This window comes from Phallusia mammillata, chromosome 8, assembly GCF_965637545.1.
Source record: "Phallusia mammillata chromosome 8, kaPhaMamm4.hap1.1, whole genome shotgun sequence".
In the NCBI taxonomy this organism is placed as follows: Eukaryota; Metazoa; Chordata; class Ascidiacea; order Phlebobranchia; family Ascidiidae; genus Phallusia; species Phallusia mammillata.
Window position 1 is genome coordinate 1202842 of NC_137259.1, and position 24534 is coordinate 1227375.

General features: G+C 37.1%; 2 protein-coding genes and 1 long non-coding RNA gene across 4 annotated transcripts in view; 2 read left to right on the forward strand and 1 right to left on the reverse strand.

Annotated features, from left to right (window-relative positions):
* Positions 1–19260, forward strand: LOC145203629 (frizzled-2-like). The gene is made up of 13 exons (XM_080075885.1): positions 1–202; positions 478–569; positions 917–1053; positions 1351–1523; positions 1684–1753; positions 2448–2587; positions 14239–14360; positions 15016–15098; positions 15376–15544; positions 15956–16080; positions 16516–16695; positions 17156–17256; positions 18190–19260. The coding sequence occupies exons 1-13, from the start codon at positions 85–87 to the stop codon at positions 18417–18419; spliced, it is 1740 nt and encodes a 579-aa protein (XP_079932011.1). The 5' UTR covers positions 1–84; the 3' UTR covers positions 18420–19260.
* LOC145203633 (uncharacterized) overlaps positions 18606–24534 on the reverse strand; it is a 10168-nt gene continuing 4239 nt past the window's right edge. Inside the window, exon 3 of one of the 2 annotated variants that reach the window (XR_013853354.1) lies at positions 18606–23097. This is a non-coding gene — a long non-coding RNA (uncharacterized LOC145203633). Of the gene's footprint in view, positions 24057–24534 lie in introns of both variants that reach the window. The other variant, XR_013853355.1, reaches the window with a different exon arrangement.
* On the forward strand, positions 22409–24344 carry LOC145203631 (uncharacterized). The gene is made up of 4 exons (XM_080075889.1): positions 22409–22523; positions 22880–23070; positions 23394–23561; positions 23847–24344. The coding sequence occupies exons 1-4, from the start codon at positions 22409–22411 to the stop codon at positions 23886–23888; spliced, it is 516 nt and encodes a 171-aa protein (XP_079932015.1). The 3' UTR covers positions 23889–24344.

Sequence of the window (24534 nt, forward strand, 5' to 3'; positions counted from 1 at the left end):
AATGTTTTGTTTTTTCAGTTAAACCTGACAGTTTTTATTTCTATTTTCTTACTTTGTTTCTGTTGATCTTGGAATATTTTTCAAATGAAAACACACGGAGTACTTTTGATTTTTATTACATCGGTGTTTCATCTTTCAACTTGCCAACTGAACCCAAACAGTAGATGTGAACCAATCACATTGTCAATATGCCAGGACATTCGTATGTACTTTTCTGCTCTGTTTTTATGCTATGTTAAGGTTAAAATATGTTTACAATCGTTTGTGTTTGTATTCGTTTTAAATGAGTAATAATAAACGTTTATAAATCTTTAAGAGAATTTTTTTGGAAAAATGAAAAATATAACGGTAACAGGTTTTTTAATAGCTGTCTGTTTTGAACTGGCTTTTCTGTTTGACATATATAACATTTAACATTGTCCCAATTGAGGATATTTTTTAACAACCTTGTTTATAAATTAACTTTGTTACTTCCAGAATACAACACAACATTGTTTCCTAACATCTTGGGTCATGATTCACAAGATGCTGCTGGGCTTGAGATTAATCATTTCTACCCTTTGGTGAAGGTACGGAACTTGTAGGGGTTTTGTTGTAACATGATTTTGGTTATTCATTCGGATATTCATGTTGCATGTCATGTTAAAGTTCTGTAAAACATACATAATTATATGTTTGTGGGTTTTCTGTTGCAAGATCAAACGGTCTGTGAAGGTCTTGTTTCTTGTTAGTTTTATTCAAATATACTATATGTTTTTGCACTTATGGATGTAATAAATCATCAAGAAAAAGCTTGTTATGTTGTGTAAATAATAAACAAACAGAAGAGACATTACTAGGACATATGTTTTCCACAGATAATTACAATCACTTCAGCTTTGTGTTGGAATGCAAAAATTTTTGTATGTTTTTTTAGGTTGGATGTGCCCCGAATCTGAAGTTATTTCTGTGCAGCATTTATCTACCGATGTGCTCAGATTATGCCAAAGCCTTTCCACCATGCAGACATATGTGCCAGCAAATCAGAGATGGATGTTCAAGTCTTCTTGTACAGTAAGTTTAATTAGAAATATATAAGCCAGGTTTAATTTATTTGAGCACTACATGTTGTCTGATTAGTATATGCTCAGAACAAAACAATATGTTTAAAAGTAAAATAAAACAATGGTTTTTAAACTGCCACTGTATTAGTGTATTGATACTAGTATGATATTCATAATTTTTATCAACTGAAAGCTGAATGTACACAAGGGTAATGCAACCTTCGTGCTTGCAATACTTGATTTAAACATATCAGTTGCTTAAGTTAAACTACAATATCCCAACTAAAATATCTGTCATCATTTTCAGATTTGACTTTCCATGGCCCACAAACTTGAACTGTGATCAGTTTCCTGAACAATCTGAAGATCCTTTGTGTTTTGGGCCTAATGAGGTTGCATCAGTACCTAATGGTCCTTGCCGAGGAGGGGCTCAATTTGTGTGTCCCGGACATATGACCGTACCAAGTGAAAATGAAATGAGTAAGTTACTCGACTTGAAATACGCATGATAAAAATATTCCATAAAAAATACAATTGATTCGCATGTCATGCAGTTTTGGTTTGGTTTTTAAATGATATACAAGTCCATGGAAACCATGACCTGTTTTAAGCATGTCGCAAACACATTTATTTTGTTTAGATTATGTTTTTATGGAGCAAGAGGATTGTGGGGCACCTTGTGATGCTGATAAACTTCTCTTCTGGAACAAGTACGTGACGTCTTACAAACCAATATATATTTAGATTGCACTAATACTTACAAACTACTTGACAAGACTAAATGAATAGTTACTTCTTTCGACAATTGATGCTACTATTTGTACCTTATGGTAAAGATTATAGGTTCCTTATTAAAGTAAAGCCTTAAAAGAATATCAAACACTACCATTCTTAAGTCCAAGATTGCCCTAAGACACTTATTGGACTTTCTCTTCACCAGAGGAAATGTGGGGTTAATTACAGACCTAAATCTTGTATTAAGGGCATCAATTATATTAATTTTTGTCTAGTCCATGTCTGAGGAGCAAAGGTTCTGGCAAAAAAATACAATTAGGAATACAATTATGTGGACTTGATCATATTAAAATCATAATCACCAAATAATATTTAAAAAAGTAACCTGATGTTCGCAAGACTTACAAAACATGGCATGAGGTCAATCAGATTAATATGTCAATAATGCACTGTGTTTGACCCCATCTCTAAATGTAATGCATTCATGTATGTTGCAGATCATGTTCAATGATAGCAAAGTAACCTAGGCCACCAGATACAAAACATCAAGCAGTGGTAACATGTGTTTTAAAGGCTTTGATGGGGCCCAGTCCAAGTCAACATTACATCACAACCTAAAGCAAACAGCCCTGCTCATTTAGTAGATAAATACTGTCTGTATTTGCACAGGGAAGAGCGCCGTTTTGCCAGCTTGTGGATTGGTTGCTGGTCATTCCTATGCGTTCTGTCCACTCTTTTCACCGTCCTGACATATCTTATCGACATGCCGAGGTTTCTCTACCCTGAACGACCTATTGTCTTTCTGTCAGGTAAGCTACCTCTCGTGCTAAATTACGGGTTTCGCGCTTACGACGGAACGACGCGTTTCGTTTTCCTTTGTTGAACGGCGTTTGGACAATGATGATGTCATAATCCACGTATGAGCACGAGTAGTTTCTCACACAAGCTCAAATAGACGATCGTGTGAATTTAACTTTTGTCCAGCTCTAGTAAAGAATTCGCAAAAAAATTGTTGGTACTGCTAAAAATACGGTTTAGTTTTTGCAACCAACGAAAATGTATAAATGCCCAACTAAACCAATGATTTTTATCCACGAATTCCTTACTTAACGATTCAAAACATTTTCATTCGTTATTGAACTGCAACTTACGGAAAATTTAAATCCCCCCACATAATCTTGACATGGCAGTTATCAATCAAGGTCAAATTTTATGTTAACTTATTACCTTAAGTTAACGTCTAGCAAAATATATAGCACTGAAATTTGATGGTTTAGTTTTCTTCATGTGGTATTTATGGGTGAGCTTCGGAAAATTTTACGGGTGTCGTTCGTTAAGAAAATTGCCAAACCCTTCAACAAAACTTTCCTGCTATGCTCTAGTTACGCCATACGCGAGTACTTTTGTCTCGCTGTTATGTTAGGCTACCTACAATTCCCCGCAAAACTAATATTCTCATCCATGTCATATTATGTTTCAGTGTTCGTTTAATTTTTGTGGTAGCCCTACACAGTGTTTTTTTAAGGTGTTTTGGGGGACCGAAACGGTCCCCCAAATTTCTCCAGCGGTTTCCCAAATAAGCAAATATGGCTATTTTTTGGTATTTAAATGAAACACTTGCGATCTCTCAAAAACTACTTAGCGGTCACCCAAACCAAACCTTAAAAAAAACCTGGCCCTACATAAGATGCCATTTGAGTAGACCAAGGCTCTGGTGTCGTTACTATGTTGTTGCTTCTCTGATGAACTTTTCTGACAGTATCAATTGTAATTAATGCAAAGTTAACAGGCTTTGTTGGTAATATGTTTAGTTTAATACTTTACCAGATCTTTATCCTGTGCGCTATCTACCCAATTGTCGTCGTTGGCTTGAACAGTTGTTGAGTGTATATTTTTCCCTTATTTAATTCAACTTATTAATGATTGTTGTTCATCAATGACAAAGTAAATATTCAGATCTTACTGGAATTTCTCGTAAATTGAGGGGTCAGAAAACGTGTGAAATCAACTTATAATTGCAGTCAAATATAGAAGTCCTTAACTCCAACCGTTTACGATTCCTACAAACTCTCTTGGTTTGTCACGAGTTTTCAAGTCTTGTACTTTCTGGTATCAAGTCCCCTCGAATAAATTGTGGCTGATCCACTCCATTAGTTTGCTACAAATTTTCAGTCGAGTCCGGGTCCTTGTAAGAAACTTGTTGCCCGTCTAACGCGTATTTAAATACGTGGAAGTTGTCCTACTTGAGTTAGGTAGACTTGTTGTCGCTAGTCCTGTAACTATTAATACTGTTTTCATTCAAAAACAAAGAACTACTACACAGCGCAACGGGTAAAGGTGTTTTAATTGTTAATCTCACTGATATGTAAATGCCACTCAAAATCTGGATTTATTTTTTAGTGTACGTTCACTATTAAATAAATACACAGATCATACGTGTTTACAGTTTTAGTCATTTTCCCAAGGCTGTCCATCATCCACATGTATATTACCCTAGTGCAGGGGTGGGCAACCTGCGGCCCCCTTCATTAAAGATTGTGCGGCCCGCACAGACGCTTGGATTTCAAAAGTACTGGCAAACGAGTCCAATTATTTCATACTTTTGAGCTGATTAATGCGCCTGATGCTAGTTTTCTGCGACCTGGCAAAATGTGGCTAGGATCAAATTCGAATTATAATTGTAGTTAAGCATAATTGGTAAGAAACCAGGGAAAATCACTTTGTGTTATACACATGTGCGGCCCGCGATCCAATTTTGACATTTATAATTGGCCCTACAGTAACAAAGGTTGCCCACCCCTCCCCTAGGGTGTCTTAACTTTTGCAAGGTTTGGACTATATTTGCCCCAGTAACCTTTTGTGGAACCAATTAACTGTGTTTCAATAAAAACAGCAGTATAAAATATGTCGTGAGATGAATGGACTGACGAAAACCTTTCTTGCACTCAGGGTGGAAACACCGTTTTATTCTTACGTAATCTAAACCGCCCTTCATTAGCGAAGAAACCACGAAATTCCTGAACCTATGCGCATAGAAACGTGTACACAAATATCTACTGGGTCGGTTCCGTTGAATCGGTGTTGGTTTATTTTGTCATCTCAGCAGCAACGTACGGTAGATGGGCGATATCACTAATTCTGCCCATATGCTACGCGGAGATCTTAGCGATAATTAAATACCTCCACGCTTTCCATGCCTCGCAGGCTTACAAAGACCGAACTCACGACGTAAACTACAGCCTGAACTGTGCTGGACTTGTTCTTGCCAACCTTGTGTGTGCATTGAAAACATGTTTTGGCACAGGATCTATCATATGACTGTGGTGAACATTGGTTTCTGAATTTGAAGGTCATGAATTAATGACCTTCAATTTCACGGCTGTATTTTTGTTGTAAACTTTCCGACCACCTGTTCTAAACTTGTTAAGCTGTTTTTGGTTTTCTTATTTTCAGCCCATCCCACTTTGCTGCTTGTGACTTTAAAGAAACGTACCAATTAGTTCAGTACGAATCCCCAAATTTGACTGATTCGTAAGCTATATTTATAAAATGTAGAGGGATTTTGTGGTGATTTTTAATTTCGGGCATAGTGTATATCTTTTCAGTTCGGACATAATGTATAAGGATTGTAGCATGGTACCAAACGTTTGCTTAAATGGCACCGAACAATATAAATGTAATAAGCTTGTAAAAACAGCTTTGACCTTTCGACCTGACTAACTCAATACCTGATTGAATTAGCCGTGCTAATGTATATACATGTTTACCTTAATATGTACAAACACAGTAACACAGCAACCACCGCAAAGAGCTTAATCTGCACATCTTCGATACCGGGGTAGGTTTAACCACCGCATGACACAGAGTCGCGTCTGGCGGGCCTAAATCGTATTAGTCGAAGTTCAGCATCAGTGACTAAAGCCACGCGGCATCTCATATTCAGTAAACCTATATGAGTTATGGTGAACTGTAGACCCTTTTGGCTTTTGCGATTGGGCACAAAATGTAACTAGAGTCCCGTTTATCTCCAGTCGTTGCTTCCTGTTTAGAATTTATCCCAAGGCCATCGTGCTTTCGAATTCCGGACATGAACTGTCTGTGTTGCTGGTTGTTTATGTTTGTGTGGCTTGTTTTGGGTACCTGGACAATTTTTTTACAGAAACCACTGCAAAAAAAATTGTGCACTTGGTTATTTTGATTTTTAATTATTTGCATTTCTTGATCCAATTAAAAACTTGGTTAACGTTTTAGACTGTAAAGTGTTACGAGACCCAACCCATGGTCTAGTTTGTAACTTCACAATATACATTTATCAAAGCTTCTTAGACAAAAACTTACATTACAATTCATCATACTCTCATGTGAAGTAGGTCACAGTGTAAAAAACTGGCACCGGTGTTTGTGTCAAGACTGAAGTGTCGTGAAGTGGAAAACTAACGTTGATCCAAACCACTAGGGCCTGGTTAACCTCAGGGTTGATTCCAAGTGATTGGTGCCAAGGGAAGGCGTGTGGCAAGATAGGGTGGGGAGAAACTACTGATTTTATTCAGCCAATGATTTTCTTGGTTGGTTTTGAATAAAACTTTTTCAGGTGTTGCTTGCTTTTATGAATGACGATATTGTGTTTGGTTAGTTAGTGCTGAATTGGTAATAGTAAATTAGCTTGCTTGCTGACTCTAATGGGTTTGATTAGTTGTTTGCAACGTGTTTCGATTTTGATCTAAAAACGAAACAGATGTGTTAGATAAAGTGTATATATCTCAAAAACGATAGATGACTTTGAACTTGTCAAAGTTTTCAGTCTGTTATTATACGCGACTGTTGTCTCCAACCCCCGTACTGAGTCTCTGGTGACTCGTGATTATATAACAAACTACACAGTATACACAGTATGAAAGGAAATACAATATACTTTCTAAAAGTTCCACAATTTTGTTGGATTAAACGTTAAAATTTTAGTTTCTTATTGTGGACAATATATTGATCCCAAAGTTTGGCTGAAGTGTTTTAGAACATTTCTTTGAACCAACAATGAATAATCGGGACACACAATGTCAGCTTCTGCTCTTTTACCCATTATCCCGCCTTTCCTTTGTCTTCTCAATCCAACATCCGTTCTGTATAGTTGCGTACACAAACCAAATACCCCGGTATCAATAGATTCGGTAGTTGGTGTCGCACAAAGCGATGTTTGGACTCTATATAACTGACGTTTAGCTCGCTGACAATGTTTTCAAAGTCTATTCTACCAACGTTTGCCACATACCTAATGTTTACCTTAAACCCATTTTTTGCTACACTTTATACGATTGTTTAGTGTTGATTCAAGTACAACACATCTTTATAAACTGCAATGTGGAAGCCGCTTTAGGGTGGCAAAAACTTTCTGATTCAAATAGTCATGTTGGTATCATTTTGAGGAGAAACTTGCGAATTTTACGTTGTTATAGAATAGCTGAAAGCTCGGAACAGTAAACTTGGCGAGTTTCGTGGCAAAAATCACTCATTTAGTGTTTCCTTTCACGAGACTGTCGTGTTGATGAACTACAAATATAATCTGACACGCGAATCGCTTGTTTACGTTTTGGGTTTGAGATACGAAAGAATGACGATTTGGATGATTTAATCTGCTTTGTTGAGCAATGTAAGGAACCATCCATATATCTTCTATCAATGCCCCAAATTTTATCACACAATCACAGCAATTTTAATAAATTCTCGGACAATGAGTCGCATTGTAAGCTAGTGTTTTTTTACATAATGATCTACATTTTGAAATGTTCTCATGAAACATCTAAATAGTAAATATGTTTTTTGCAAACATTTTAACAATCCATCATAAGTGCAGAAATCCCTATAATACCGTTTGTCTCATTTACATACTACATTAACATCTGCAAAGTATAACGACTTTGCAGGTCACATTTCTGTTTTAATACACACTTATGTAAAACTTGCAACGTCTGCAAATTATCAAATCACAGCACGCAGATCGGTTGCATACACGACAATAATCCGGCGTAAGTAAACGACTATAGACTAAAACCCAGCGCTGATCGGACCACTAGCGAAATCTACAGCGCTTGTGTTTGTTGACATATAAACGCATTGTCGGAGGAAGGTCAGACCAAAACCCACGAAAATTGCTCTTAGCAGTGAGTCTGAAAATTCTGTGGTGGCTGCTTGCTGTCGGCTCCGTTATAAGGTCAAGTAAAATTACAAGACTTAAGTTCCATTAGTGTTTCAACTGTTTGGCTTCTTGCTACTTTAAAAGTCCACCATTATTCGTTTATTTAAGACCTAAGATGTCTGTATGTTTTCTACATAGCCTATGTATCACCTAAAAGAACAACTTTGACTATTTATAGTCAAATAACTGGTTTAACAGTATTAATTGACTTTAATGAAAGGCCTTTTTATCTTTAACAATTGAAAAACAAGCAATTCAATGTAACAGACCCTGTATTGAACAGGTGTTCGGGCTATCATTATTTCGTTTTTGTAATCCAGCTTTTGTCTAACATTCGTTATGAGAGAGCTTCTACGTTTTAGTTGGTGATGTAACATGTGTGATGTTATCGGGCTTTCCTGTTGAGAAAGTGCTTGTTGGTTGATTAGATAAATTTGCCTGCTGTGTCCATTCCTCGTTCTTATCCGGAAGCAATTCGATGTTTTCTTATCGGTGTGCGTCCGTTAGTTTGTGGTTTTGTTGCACTTCAAACTTCTATTCTGACTTTCGTTTTTTGTGTTTAGCTGGATTTGTTTGTTTTGGAAGTTTACAAACTCGGTGCCATATTACAAGTTTACAACATATGATTCTTACTTATTTGAACAGCAATCTTTGGTGAATATCTATAATCACAAATTGGTACTTTCATTATTAAACATTAAAACATCAGAAATAAGTGAAAATGTCATAACAGACTACAGGAATCGGCCTGTGTAACAGAGTGGTGACAGATAGATATGTCTTCACTTATCAAATATATACCCAAAAAAGCGACAGAAGCTTTTAAATAAAACTTAAACTGAAGTGGTTTTTAAACTCGGCCAAATTAATATTTCTGATTCGAAAGTAAACGATTATACTGACGCTGATCGTCTGCCGCTCGTTTTACATAATTTTAGGTGGGCGGCTGAAGTGTGTTATACAATCACCAAAACAATTACTATTATTGCCTGTTGACAATTAATCTCCTGTAGTTGTGTATATCCCCAGTTGTTTTAACAAACTTTTGACAGTTCTTGCAACCAGACCATACACAAATTGTCAATCCACATGTCAGGCATAGCTGTGGCAAACCCTATCCATGCCTTCTTATCTTCCACAGACTTGTGTGTGGTACACAGCGTGTGTGTCAAGTGAGAATAGCAGACTACTTGACGATGTGCGTGCTGATTGCGGTTGAGACCACCGCAGTGTCAGCAAAGCGTTCCCATGCTGCTCCTTAACATTGTCTAAACTCCCCCCCTAGTGTGTAGGGAATCTGACTTATCAGTGAATTTTCCAAGCAGGGGTAATGCATTCAGAGGCACCGGATCCAGAAAAAGATAGACAATGTGACAAACTAGGCTTCAAACCCTTCGGAAAACCTGTTGGAAGTTGACTACCTGACAAGTACATGTGTTACATACAGTTCGAGTCCTGTTGTCGGTTACTCGGGAGTCAATTCGAGTCTTTTCTGATACATAACTCGCGTCGAGTTTAAGTCATCATAGCTGGAAGTTTAAAAAAAGTTAGAATGTTTGCTTTGTTTGACCCTTCACACGAAATTAACGAAATAATGCGGCAAAGAGAATTACTCACCACATTGATCATTGAAATGCCGTTCTTTACACAAAAAGATGCTCTGTGTATTTTAGTTATTGGAGGATTTGAAATAGTAAGTAAGCGGTTGGGGAAATAATGTGAAATCTGCATTGAGCTTATAAGATAGAGCTAATTGCACAGCTAACAAAAGGCACGTTGTCAAACATTCAACATAAATTTGTTGGGGTTTGTGGGGGGTAACTTACACTTGTCTCAAACGGCGCCGTTGCTTATCTGCATTCATCACTCATCAGTGTGGTCTGCACAAAACCTCAGAGTCCCAGACACCCTGCAATGAACTGTTAAATGACATCGCAGCAACAGCAAGTCTGTGTACTGTGAAGTTAACCCCATGGGACATCGCGTAAAACTGACGAGTGACAAATTCCTTTCCCTGTTTCTGATAAACGAATAACGTTGACCCTTAGTGAACTCTTGGTTGTTACTTGACACGTGATGAACTTGACTTTCGAAAAATGTTTTTACCGGTTTTCTCTGCTTGATTTGACTGGTAAATTTCTTTTCTATTTTAGAAGCTTGCTAAATCCCTTCTCTGACAAAATTACTGGATCATTCCGTTGGGTAAATGTTTGTTAAGTTTACAACGTCTCAGTTGCATCTTTTGGATTAAACTAATTAAACTAGTTGCAAATTTTTGATCTTGTCAAAAAATGAAATAAATAGTGCCAATGTCCATGATTAAAATTCCATCAGAAAGTCGGTAATAATCATTAGTTCTGTCGCAACGTACATTATACATTCATTTCTGGAAGCAATATTGAAGTAACTTTAGATCCCTTCCCTGTGTAATGAACCCCTAATGACTTCTGTTCCACCTTTAATGACTTATGTAGTTCTCTTTGTCGGTCGTAATAACGCTGTGGTCGTTTTGCTTTACATTTGTCAAATAAGGCAACCTTGCATAGATTTATCAGCTGATCCCGTCTACTAAATCCCGAGTGTACTGCTCGTTCTCACTCCATATAAGGAACAAGTTTCGTGCCGGTTTATCTGTACTGTTAGGGTCGGATTTACTGGGTTATCTTTTGCTTTGGGGAATTTTAGTTTGCCGTAAAATCCTTGTTTAGAAATATGTGCAAATGGAATTGGTAAAGAAAGGTGAATGAATTGGCAAAGATCTTTGTTATTGTTTTCAAGTTGTTATAGTTTACATCTGTAATATTTTGGTATTTGCACCAAAGTCATTGGTTTTTATGCCGTCGTATATAAACCCAAGTGTCAAAATCATTTGTGATTTTTTTTGTTTATAAATCGAGTTATTTATTTATTTACCTCAGCCACAAACTTTACAAATGTTTACAAAATTGTGGTTGGAAAATTTAATAACGTGAGCCAAAAAATACAAACCATTGTTTTAATTTAATTTGACACATTTCAACGATTCGAAATCAACTCCTAATATCGTCACCTGATATACTACCCCAATTTCATTACTTTGTCACTAAATTTTGCCACCCGTCTTATTCATGTAATCTATAACCTCCGCACGTAATCCATCAATTCCACACCGCACCATTATCCCTTCAACTTGATTAATGTCTCTGTCACTTTAAATGGTTGTTCGCGCGCTGCTGTTTGCACAAAGCTAATCAGGAATTGAACTCCGTTGAAGTGAAGACGTTTAATCATCGACAACTTCATCCAACTGCTTGTGACCTGTCAACGAAATGTTTGCCTTGATTTTGAAAACATGTTTAGTGAGATTATATACTCCTTAAACGCTGCGAGCTGCATTGCAAAGGTAATTGAAAAGACAATGGATTGGTTACTGATGCTAGAAGTTTTCTTTTGGTTGTGTGGTAAAATTTGAAAGCCAACGCAGCATTTTTAGAGTTGCCAATTACTTGGTAATTATGACCACATATTTTAGGTACAATTATAAAATGCACAACGAATAGAACTATCGAAAACAGCATTGTTTCAGACCAAAAGATTCACTTTTGTAAAAATTCTGGTAGGCGGCTTTACACATAACTGCGCGCAACTGGAGCGTGACGGTGAAAGATGTTTCTGTGCAGTGACGTAATTAGAGGTTTTAGGGTCAAAAAGTTTTCAAAATAAAAGTTAAATTAAAACTGAACCTCTATCTGACATTTTTGAAGGCATAAACCAACTTGGAACCGTCTACAAAACGTTTTTAACTTAAAATGTGCTGAATTATTGGTATGGTCGCGTTATTATAAGTTTGTTGATTTAGTATTATTGTAAATTTTTGATGTCACTACTCTAAAAACGTTAAACCGCAAGAGAAAAAAATACTATAAAAGTAAATTTAGGTAAATCAGGATGCCATGTTTTTTCACGAAGTTTCTAAACTTCTTTTTTACTGACAACGGTGCTATGCTGTCGATGGAAAACTTCATCTATTCACTTCACGCGTCAAGTTAAGCACACCGTGTGCACCTTCAAGTTAGGCACGAGTGTTAACGAATGACCGGTGATTGGGATTAATCCCGGTACCTTAGCGGTGAAAGGCGCAGGTAGTTTAAGCGAAGAATCAAACACTTTGAAATCCAATTGCCGAGCCTTGTCGGGTCACGCTTGATTGCATCACAATCGTCACGTGGCCGCCAATTTGTCACGTGATGAAATATCTCCAACTCCACGTTCAGGTTCAGTTCCATTCATTAGATTTGAAGTTGTCGCATGAATCATGCGGTTTGATTATGAAGTGTTGTGATGACCAAGCAGTTTTTTCAGTTGGTGATGTTATTGGTTTGTGATGAATTGTGGATTTGGTACTTCATTACATCGTAATGTCCTCAGGTCAATCGTCGATGCTTATGCGAAAAGTTTATTTATCTACTTGTGCCCCGCAATATCGATTTATAATAAGCTAATTCGAAAGCATTGAGCTAAAACACGATATGTTGGCTGCAGACGGTGCACACTATTCCGAACATTTTAAAAATAGTTGTACAAGTTTTTTTAGAAATAATGCGTTGAAGGTTTCGCTTCCAAAACGCATATTATTGACCTTTTTCCAAACTGTAGTAATCAATTCATTTTCAGCTAAGTTGTGCCCAACCCATCATTCGCACCCCCTTGTCATAACCTTTGCTTCCCCAAACCACTTTACTTCTGTGTGGGCCAACCAACTGACGTCATTGCCCAGCCCCCCTTTACACCAATCCGTGTGTGGTTAACAGGCACCCCTTCATTACGTCATCGTAACATAACCTTGGGTTGCACCTGAACCGTTCTGCGGTCAGGTTTGAATTTCGTTGTTTCTCTTTCTGTGCGAATTCCTAAGTTAGCGGTCCGGACGATGTTGTTTTCGCAAAGTTTTGAAAACAAGTGACAATGGCTGTAGGTTTCATTATTGTATTGACATGCAATCAGTTGGGTTCAGATTCCTTTGAATACAGATTTTTTAGGTTTAATAGTTATAAGTCTAACTGTTAATTGCGTTAAAAAATCGCGTTTGAAGTCTTTCCACCGTTAAAATTGATATCTGTGTGGTTGGAATTTGTTTATGACAAAAAGTATTACTTTACCTTATGGTTCGATTTTTGCAAATGATATACGAAACTATTTGTGTTGTTTAATGACTTGACCAGGAGCGCTTATTGTTTTGTGGTGTCAATGTTTCAACTTTCATTCCAACACTTTCCAATTCAAGTCTTAACCTGTCGTAGCACGCTTGTCCTCAAACCAATGATTCATAATCTGGTGGGCGTCAATATGTTTCCATCCAACAACCTCCTTACCAACGTCCCCAAGCACCTACTGACCGTTCCGTCGCCAAACGAACAATAATAATAATTCCCTAAAGCTCCCAAACAGTTCTTTGTTCTCTTTCTGACTCAGCCAACCAGTCTAGATTAAGCGCGTGGATCAAGCAAAGGTCTCTTGAAGCTATTTTATTGGCAATGGCTGGTCTGTATAAGGGCGCTTATATTTTGATCGTCCAATGTATTTATGTATGCGCCCAATATTTCATCAGGTAATTAGAGTGCCTGAACTGACTTCAAAGAGCATGAGCACTTGATCACTTGTGCTGGGTAACGCTTGCCGTCCTTTGTAAAGGCTACGGTTTGAACCAAGGCATAGACCATGTGGTTTTGTTTATCTTTACCGAAGTACAATGCCATATTTTAACCACATTCATTTTTCTGTCTATTCTACTACATAATGGCGCGCCTTTTGTCGACTTCGCTTGTGGTTTCCTTTGTTACGCAAGCGAATTTTAGTTTTGGTGTCGGGCTATGTTTAAATCCAAGTCAAAAAGCAACACCAAAATCATTTTGTAATGAAAAATGCTGATACACATGGAAATGGCTTTTTTACGTGGCCAACTTTTGCAACCACTCTGTAGCCCATTAATCGTTTTTATCAAAAGGAAAGTACACAATATGTAATTAGTTTTGTTTTGGTGTTGGGCTATGAGTACAAAGCAAAAACGAATGCCACAATCATTTATACAGCCAAACGCCGGTACCCTTGTAAATGACTTTTTACTTGGCTAATTTTTCCAACCTTTCTGTACCTAATTTATCATTTTAGAAATAGATCAGTAAAATTTCCCAATAAAGCCAAGCAGAATAACGAACCTTCGCAAACCTGATTCCTTCAAACTAAGTTTTATATAAAGCAGTAGCTTCATCTACATTTCATTGTATATTTCAGGTTGTTACTTCATGGTCTCAATCGCATATATCGCCGGATTTTTCCTTCGTGATAATGTTTCCTGTAAACAATTCCACAGCGATTATTGCAGCATGGAAACACCGATCAGCGCTTGTCCGAAGGTAAGACCAATTCATCAAAACGCTTTATTGCAATGTAACTTTCATAAAATTGCAGCCCAAAGTTTTATTTAAACTTAATCCCGAACCGAACCGAATCCGTTCCGACAAGACTTGCCCTACTCTTACTTTTAGACCACTTTATCAAAAACTTTTGGCACTAAAGCCATGCATGTAAATACATTTTACAATAATGATGACAACAGCGATTGCCCAGTAGACTTCAGTAAAACTACTTTTTGCAATATTTTTTTGGTAGCCATCACTATGTACAAGTTCTACGGCAGTTCTGTTTTTGATCAAACTAACAAATATCTAAAGAGAGATCTTGCTACTTTTTGCTCCCAGGCAAATGTTTTATAAAACAAAATGTCAATCTCTGTTTCAATTTCGTTTTTACGATCATCCACATTTTGGCGCGACGTTCCTCATTTATTGTCGGAAATCCACAAAAGTCTTGTCGTAAAATTGTCAGATATTCCGAGTTTCAATCAAAGTTCATTCGTGTTCACATTCTTTTCGCGTCTTTGCTGGAAGTAAATTTGAGTTCGTTTGACACAAATACCAAATCTAATTGTCAAGCACTCTTGTTTCTAACATGCCAAACATATATCAAAGATTTTAAGTTTATAGAAATCACACGTTTTTATGTTTGCAGGTGGTCACACAAGGAGCTAGAGAGGCGGGTTGTACTGTTCTATTCATGATGGTTTACTTCTTCAGCATGGCCAGTTCAATCTGGTGAATAAACTTTCTGTTACACTCGTTATTTTTTTGATTTGAAAATATCGTGCACAAATTTGTTCATGGATCCTACAAAATATCGTGCACAATCCACAAATGTATCACTAGTAAATGGATTAATTGCTGATACGTTTAATGAATGGGATTTTATATGTTCCGGTAAATTTATGTGGCTTTAAAATATCTTTGAAAAACTCATTTTTCATTAAAAAAATGCCATTCGCATTTACCTGTTGCAATCTTTGATTTAAAAATTTATCTTAATTTTATCCAGGTGGGTGGTGCTGACTATAACCTGGTTCCTGGCTGCCGGATTAAAGTGGGGCAACGAAGCCATTGAGCAGAAGAGCCCGTACTTCCACGGTGTGGCTTGGTCGATCCCTGCAGCTCAAACCATAGCTGTGTTAATCTCATCCAAAATCGAAGGCGACGTGCTGAGCGGGGTAAGAACTGCAGCTGAAGTTTCGTCCAACGTATATTGTCTCTTTCTGTGTCTTTTTTTCATTGCTTTTTATGGGAAAATCTCTTTTTGAAGAACTGCATATTTACTCTTGTTTAACGTATACTGTATTTATCTTTTTCTATGTATTTTTTTCATTTTCCTTTCATAAGTGAATCTTGTATTTAATGAGTGATTTTTTTCACCTTCAAAAAGTGTAAAAAGAATTTGTTTTGTTATATCTTATTATATCTTACTTTTAAGTAATATCTGCCTTTTCCATTATTTTACTCCCAATCAATTAGTACCATTAAAAGTTCACTGGATTATTACTGTCTAACCGTAAAAATAAGAACAATGGCTAAACACGTGGGAAAGATGTTGTAACAGTATTTAACCTTCATGTAATGTTCAGGTCTGTTTCGTGGGCATCTACAACACAACCCACCTTCTCTGGTTCCTACTCGTTCCTCTTTCAATCTTTCTACTCGTGGGAACTTGCTTCCTCATTGCAGGTTTCGTCGCAATGTTCAACATCAGGTTTGTAATCTCAGACTCTCTAAAGTCTAACTCTTATAGATTAACACATGCATTTTATGATACTAAGCTGTCTTCCTTCATTTAAAACCAAAGTAGTTTGTGGTAACAACAAGTAATGAAGTTAAAACACGTTTGAGGTGAACTAACCAACTTAACTTTAACACTCCAGAAAATGATTAAAGCGAGCGACAATATTCAGATAAATTTCCAAAAACATTTTTACATTTCTACATTCAAAACACATATGTTTAAAGGTTTATATTTAGTTTATCACCTGGTGAATTGTCCAAAGCGGTGTAATTGATCGCTGCTGATGTAACCAATATTGTAATAACGAGTGTGTTGACATTAATTACGTTCGTATGTTTTAATTTGTGGATTAAACTATATTTGCTATATCCAACGATAATATGAACTCATTTTTATTTTACATAGAAATGTTGTGAAACACGACGGTGGCACCAACAAAGTAGAGAAGCTGGAGCGTCTAATGGTCCGGATTGGAGTGTTCAGTGTTCTTTACACGGTTCCCGCAACAGTAATGATCGCTTGCTATTTCTACGAACAACTGAATAGAGATTCCTGGCAGAAGGGATGGTTTATAAGAAACTGCAAGTAAGTCTAAAGGGAATTCAAAGGAATGATGTTATGTGTGGTTTTGTTGGCGGTTAGTGGTTGGAATAGAGTTGAAAATTGAACTGAAACCAAAACCGAATTTTTTTAACAAAGTTCGAATTAGGCCGGAAAGATTTTGAATTTGCTGCTTCAATAAACCTGAGATAAGTAAAGTCCGTAGCCGGATCTAAAACAAAACTGACAGAGAACTTGTATATAGTGTTGCGATTATTTTACTAATTTGCGTATCGCCATTTGGTAACTAACTGTTTTCACATACGCAAGCTTTTGCAAGAAAGCTGTGGTTTTGACCAAGAGAATTTATCGAATACTCTTTAACCAATCTCAGAAAAAAAAATTTGTAAGTTTTTACATTGTACTTGCGTTTTAATATCCATTGTATATTGTGTGGCTGTGATAGAAGGCAACTCACATTATTTCTTTTTCATTTGTTCTGCAGAGAGTTTGGAGTTCCGTGTCCATGCGAGTACGAGACTTACAGAAACAGCACTCCAGATTTTATCGTCTTCATTTTGAAATACTTCATGATGCTGATTGTTGGTGGGTTGAGGGAGTTCCCCCGTTTGTTGTAAATAAGTGGGATGTTGCTGTAAACCAGGGGTTCCCAACTTTTGTACGATCTCGTACCACACGCTCTGTACTGCCACGCGTACCATTTCTTGCAGAACAACTAATTTGATCGAATCATATTTAGTGGAGAAGAACAATATTGGCCTACTAAAATAACACTAAAGCACCACAATTAAATTAAACGATATTTTGGTGTTTGTTTACTGTCCACCTATCGGTCGATGCGCGGTGTAAATTTGCTAACAGCGCATCGAAAGTCATTTCCGGGCGCACCTATTTTTTGTGGAAAATACGGAAGCTACTCGCGTACCACCTGAAAAACCTTCGCGTACCACTAGTGGTACGCGTACCACAGGTTGGGAACCCCTGCTGTAGACAAATAAACATTTAATACATATTATTTACATACAATATATGTAATGCTTCTATGCATAAGTTGGTTAACCATCTAAGTAAATGCAAAGGTAACTTTGCTGTGGTATAAAACGTGTGATAAAAAATAAAGTAAATCAGCAAACTCATGTGGAATAAAATTGGTTTCTCGCAGGAATTACGTCTGGGTTTTGGATAAACTTTTAGCACCTTGATGTAATTACAGTAGCTGTGATGCTATAGTTGCCAACTATGGGTTTGAATGCAAACGATGTTTTTGATGCACAAGGCTCGATTCTAAATATTCTCAGTAACAGAACACAAGCCAATATATATGTGCATGTATCATTACTACGTTTCGACAATTACTGTTTTCTTCTTTAGGACAACGTAGTGATGTTGTGTACACATATTTTGGCTTGTATCTTTTTGCTGAAAAGATGTTTTCTTGTGATATTTAATGCGGTGATGGAAAACAGAAATAGTCATCAAACCGTCAAACTTATACAATATTAAATATCTTACTTGCAGGAATAACATCTGGATTTTGGATCTGGTCGAGCAAGACAGTCGAATCTTGGTTTCACTTCAAAGACCGACTCTGTTGCAACCGCAAGATGGCGACACAGCGCGCAGCCTCGCCGCGAGATGGCGTCAGATATCGCAATGGAACCAGCGCTTACGGCGACCAACAAATCTCTATGGCGCCCACTAACGATCAATGTATGCCTCTTTACCCCGAGATCGGGCAACACGCGTAGGACGCGCATTGTGATGTCATCGACTACGTCAGAACCGCCCGTGTGACGTCACAAACCGACAGCGCGGTGTGTCAGTTCGAGAACAATGCAAACCGCGTTTCGTGTCGCGGAGACGAACTGTTGCGTCATTGTGACGTCATAGAAGGATGGATTGTATTAAGGCAAAGTGATCGCGCTCTTTTCGGATTTTTATATTTGCTTTTTAACGCTTTTATGTTTAAGACACGGTTTTATCAAATGCTTTGCGTGAGTAAAACAAAAATATCCCGTTTTGAATTTATACACAAAATATTGTTTTGTTGGGTTGAAAGCAATTTTACACAAGTATTTCTCGGTGTTTTCAAACTTGCACAACATAAACTTTCTACGTTGCAATATTAAGTCCATCCGCAGTTTCTTGCTTTTCTCTATTTCACTGCTTTCTTGTATTGAAAACGTCTCAGCATTACATCTACATCCACAGCAGCTGAAGTCGGGAAACAGCTGTAATCTGACACAATGAAATTATTGTCGTGTTTAAAATGTGGTTTCGTCAATTAAGAAAACAAATGAAACTTCTACCAGAAAAAAATCGCTGGTCTAATATTTTTTTACGAAATGTAAGCAAATTTTGCCGACATGTTTTTATTTAAACCTAATTGTCCTTAAACGCTACTACTTTCACTCTTAAATTTTAAAAATATAATTGTCATTTTAAAGCCGTCAAGAACAAACAAAACCTATCATTTTTGGTTTAGCCTATATTGCTACACGAGCTTTCAAAGTGAAATGGTGTAGAAAGTTATCAAAACTCGTAACAATTGTCGTCGCTTTTATCCTTGTAATAAACGTTTTTGTTGAACCTGAGTTTGTTGGTCAAAGTACGCCGGGCCTTTTGAGGACGTTGTACCGAAAACTCTTTGCTGAGTTTGAGGCAAAATTAGATATAAAGGCTGTAACCGCGGGGGCGTTGAAATACCAGCTTGTGGTAACTGGCGCGGTTTACCCCACCGCCTCGCCTTAAAACTCGGGTAAGTAATGTCGTTGATTTTGTAGATTTAAAGAAGAATGTGTAAAATATCTACGGTGTGGCAAAAACGGCTCGATAAATGTTCTTGATGCGGAATTTTCTGCTTGACATCTCTCGCAGACCTGACAGGTGTTTACTGACTCTGCTGTAGCACAAAAATCTTATTTTCAAAACAAACGCTTTTATAGCCACAGTATAAAGACTTTCTACCAAACCTTTACATTTTTGTGCCAACCCCGCAAATGCAGGCCTAAATTTGTTTTGCTTTTTCGATATTTTTTTGACCCACTGTCTTTTGATCTCAGAGTTTTAGTTTCACTGAATAAAATACCAATGAATGCAATTGAATTGTGGGAATTATTTGTCAGCATATTTGTCACCACTTCACTTGATGACCCTGCAATAGCCTAACCCCTATTGCTTTAGTATTCACGTTTAACATACCGGTTCTTGACAATACGAACAGTTTAGAAAACTGATAGAATGTATTGAAATCGGCTTACTGTTGATCTCGTTTTCTGTAGGACACTGGTACAACTTCAAAATATCGATCCATTTCGCGTACACACGTAAAAGTAGATTGCGTCATAAGTGTTTTCTGGGTTCACTTAAAACGTAATTTAACCACTAGTGGGAGCGATGGAGTTGCACACATGTCATAGTACGCCAAGCCTATTTGAAGGCGTAATACCGAATCAGTCGGTTTACGATTGATATATGAGTGTGTCGTGACCGTTGGTCTGCATGAGCGCTTCAGAGCTGATCCAAATTATGAATTTATGTCCATCTTAGTAGTAAAACATATAGCCTATACTCGTCGCCCTTTTGTTTCGAATCTTTGCAAAGACGGTTTGTGAATAGAATCGTATTCATTTACACAATTCTCTTCACCTTAAAACCGTGCAGTTGCTTGTACTTGGTGCCAAGAGTTATTGCAGCTTTACCCGCAAACCTGTAATTCACTACAGAGATCGACGCAAGTCATGCAAAACATCCTTCAAGCACAGGGCCTGGGGCAAAATGCTTTTAGCCTTCGCTGTTTCTCGTGGCTGAAATTCTTTGCATTCCAGCGTGGACGCGGGTTTGGTGCATAACATGACGTTATCTTGTTGCTGGAGGAAATGGTTTCTATGTGGGATACATCCGTTCACCACAATGTGTGTGCTTGTGCGTAAAATCTCGTTTCAGAAAAAAGCTGCCTACAATTATTTATTTTTGCTAAATATTTTGCGCATAGTTGTCTCAAAAAAAGTTTATATCGTTAATTGAACTTTTTACACAACAAATAAGATCATATCCTACGCTTCATCTGCGTGCAGGAAAGTGGATTAAAAATGTTTATCAACTTTGGTGTGTGGTTTTAAAATGCTGTGGGGCAATTTGCAGCGAATACTTGAAGTTTGCACTTGTTTCTATGCTATACTGGGCAAGTTTGAAAACGCAATTCCACATTTACATTTCACTAATGCTGGATTTTGCTACTCCTGAAGAATAAACGCTGTACCTTGAATCCAGATTTGACCAAAGTTTAACTAAACAGAGGGAAACAGAACAAAACCATCAGTTTAATCCTACGATGGTCTACTATACTCCTATATGTCACAAACCTGCGTTGTTATTAGAAATCCAAGTAGGCGTGACTGAATATCAGATACCTGAAGTTTTAAATACAACAAGCAGAGAGAGCCAAGTAGAATAAGGATCATAGCACGGTGACTAAGTTCGAAGGCTCAAGAAGTTTGCAATGAAAACAATACGACCCCTGTTTCTGACCGGTCATACCGCTCAGGGCAAGTTGTTATGCGTTGAAATAGATGGAAATAGAAGATTCTGCAATTGATGCTAAACTTTAAAATATTCCCGCGTTTATCGGAACTGTTTGTCAATTTATTGCACTTGACACAATACTTTAACCGGATTGAATTTAGTAATCTTTTCCTTATTATTGAAATCTTTTGCAATTAAAGCAAAGGACGGCGACGATTCACGCTTATCCTATTACAATTTTTTACTACTTCTGGGGCTGTTTGAGTTCTAACAAACTGATACCGCTATGACTGTTTTAGAATTTGCTCAATCGCTATTTTAAACGTTTTTAAAATTGGGCCTGGCTAATATCATAGGGAGTGTAAGGTTGGCGTTCCAAGAATATGCGTGGATGCAATTTTTTGGCTGTCGAAGCAAATACTACAAGTTTTAGCCTACATACATAATACATGGCGCTTGTTATCATTATAAGATGGTAATTAAAACCGGTTGATGCACTGTGGGGTATGGATATTGCAAATCGGAAGTAATTGTTACGTAACAAAATTAATTGTTGTCATACAAGGATGTATACAAGAAAATGTCAACAGTAAACCAACAAGCCCTAAATAAAATAAAATAGTTGCCAATAACGAATGGTAACAAATCCTGTAGTAAATGTTCAATTCTAAACATGTCAGCGTACCTTTGAACTGAATTAAGAGACGTTATTATTCAAAAACGGAATAAATGTTTATTCGAAAATGTATTAAGATCGACGAGATGTATTATCCACTAGGCCCGAAATTCTGCTATAGTTTGTGTGCATGGAACGCTTTAGTTTACAATATCCCATTAATGAATAAATATGCCTATATATAAGTAATCATAGCTTTACAAATCTGTTAATTTAAACTAAGTTTGTCACCGCGATGGCATTGTTGGTGATTCACTGCAACAATTTTACGCAAAACCCACAAAAGCCGTGATGTAATGCACGGGAAAAAGGCACTTTCGAGAAATTTTGCTTCGATCTTTTTTCTTCCACTCATCTCACCACGCCCAAGTGTCACGTGACTTTCATGCTATAAATTCGAATTCTGCATCGCGATCGCCGTTCGAAAATAGCGTCGCTTCGAAAACCAGTGCGCGTATTCGTTTCATCCGATCAGCGATATATTTAGCGTTTCATACGATTTCTATCTGTTGCACGAGTCAGAAAAAAAACTTAAAGATGTTCAACGTTGTTTCAAACTTGGACACGAATTATTTATCTTCCGTGCCAGGAGGAAAACAACTTATGGCTCTCGCCACTGGTGGCGGAATTTTCGGAATTATCGCAAACAACAGTATGTAAATAATATTACAGTAACTATAAGTGCTTCAATATATAAGTTGTTATTGCTATGGTGGGCATATTAGTAACTCTATAGAAGTCTTCTGGCAATTAAATGCATTCAGTTATTTACCCTGATAAGGCGACCTGTATAGGACGTCGAAACGTTTTGTATTTACATTATTAGACAACCATAAAAAAGTTGTTCTTAACCTTGTTGGTGTGTTTTCTCAGTAAGTCAATCACCAATGTCAATTTTTTTTATATATTATAAGGGGAAAATTCCCACCAGTTAAGAATCACTTTACAAAAACATAGACGAAGTCTTAAGACCTAATCAGTGATTAACACCTCTTATCTCTCACTTAGACATGCACGTCTCCAGTTTAAGCGGACAAGCAATCCTCTGGGTGGCCGTGTTCGCTTGGGTGACGACATTGTTTGATTACGTCACACGTGCTTACGGCAAGAAGGTTCTGATCGGTTGGGGCAAAGTCACCCACCTTATCTGGGTCACATCTCTTTACATCGTTGTCACTGTGATCTGGGCCGTTTATGACGTAAGACAGTGTGTTTGTGACGTCTTCCTAAAAAATGTTTTCTATTACAAAGTATAATGGTGAAAATAACGACCCAAATAGACATAAAAAGCGATGTGGCCCTTCATATCACTGTTGATGGCATGATCATTTGCCGAAACGTTGGAAAAATAAACGACATCGCTTTTTATACGTCAATTTGGTCGTCACCATTAAACCTATATATAGATCCGTATATAGTGTTCCATATTACACAGTAATTTAAAAAAAAGCTGTCAAATACAAAAACCTGCTATGCTATTTATAACAAGCTTATGTGCAAATATGTTGTCATATCTTTGCAGACATATAATGGGGCTCCGATTCAACCCCGCCCAGTGCTGGTGTTTGTGCTGGCAATCCTCACAACAGTTAACTACTTTGAGCAGTTGGTTCGTGCAGGACTTGACACAAGGGGTGAATCATGTTGCGAAGAAAATAAAACCGCCGTCGTGGAGAACGGCAAGAAGGAGGTTGGTTTCAAAATAAAGTCAATCTGGCATTTCGTTTTCTTAAACATAAATTCACATCATGACGTCATCTTTTTGGCTATTTAACATGACGTCATGATAAATAAAAGTCTTCCAATATTGTTTAACCTTATTGTCCTCAAGAAATATTATAATGCGTCTGTCATAAACATGAGAGAATTAACAAAGTCACATGCAATAAGTAAATGTTATTGTTGAATACTTGCATGAATCAGGAAACTCCTTTGTCTTGTGCTGACTGTTAAAAAATCTTTTTTGTGTTTTCAGGATAAACCAGCCGACTCAGAACAAGCACAGACAAGCGGATAAACCCTTTTATCACCAACTTATTTGTTATCACACTCCCAAACATTAACATGCAAATTCCTATCCCCTTTTCTTGTTGTACAAAACTTTATTTTTTCGCCCTTAACATTTTCCCAACTCTAACATACCGTCCACAGTTACTGAAACATTGTTGCAATTTCTATGATGGGTCTCTGCAACATAATAATTTGTAAATGCTTGTTAGTTTGACCTGGAGCTTATGGTTACTGATTTTGTTTGCATTCGTGTCTTTATTTTGTTCCGTTTTGCAAATAAATGCTACCTGATGTAACTTTTGTACAAAACCTTTTATATATATTTATTTATTGGGAAAATGGTTGGTAATTTTGCCACGTTATATTATGCTTTTTTGGAAAAAATATTACCGCATGTTTACAATTTTAACACATGCATTGTCACATGGTCAAACCTTAATATGAAGACAAAGTCATTTAGAAAATTAGAAAAACAAATAAATATACTTATGTAGGCTATATTAGCAAAATGTGCTATTTTTTTAATGTGTCCACAGACTTGAATCAAGCCTTAAATTACTTTAAAATAACCTAACAGGAAGACTATTGCTCAATGCAAAAACTGTGGTACTATGCATCATAACTTAGGAATGTTCAAGAATTTTGACTGAATT

What these genes read in the sequence shown, in the direction of transcription:
- LOC145203631 (XM_080075889.1), top strand. Translation starts at nt 22,409, where the DNA reads ATGTTCAACGTTGTTTCAAACTTGGACACGAATTATTTATCTTCCGTG. An exon ending in CGGAATTATCGCAAACAACA is followed by an intron (nt 22,524 to 22,879) that starts GTATGTAAATAA and finishes TCTCTCACTTAG; the next exon opens with ACATGCACGTCTCCAGTTTA. An exon ending in TGGAGAACGGCAAGAAGGAG is followed by an intron (nt 23,562 to 23,846) that starts GTTGGTTTCAAA and finishes TTGTGTTTTCAG; the next exon opens with GATAAACCAGCCGACTCAGA.
- LOC145203629 (XM_080075885.1), top strand. Translation starts at nt 85, where the DNA reads ATGAAAACACACGGAGTACTTTTGATTTTTATTACATCGGTGTTTCAT. An exon ending in GTCGCAATGTTCAACATCAG is followed by an intron (nt 16,081 to 16,515) that starts GTTTGTAATCTC and finishes TATTTTACATAG; the next exon opens with AAATGTTGTGAAACACGACG. An exon ending in TGGTTTATAAGAAACTGCAA is followed by an intron (nt 16,696 to 17,155) that starts GTAAGTCTAAAG and finishes TTTGTTCTGCAG; the next exon opens with AGAGTTTGGAGTTCCGTGTC.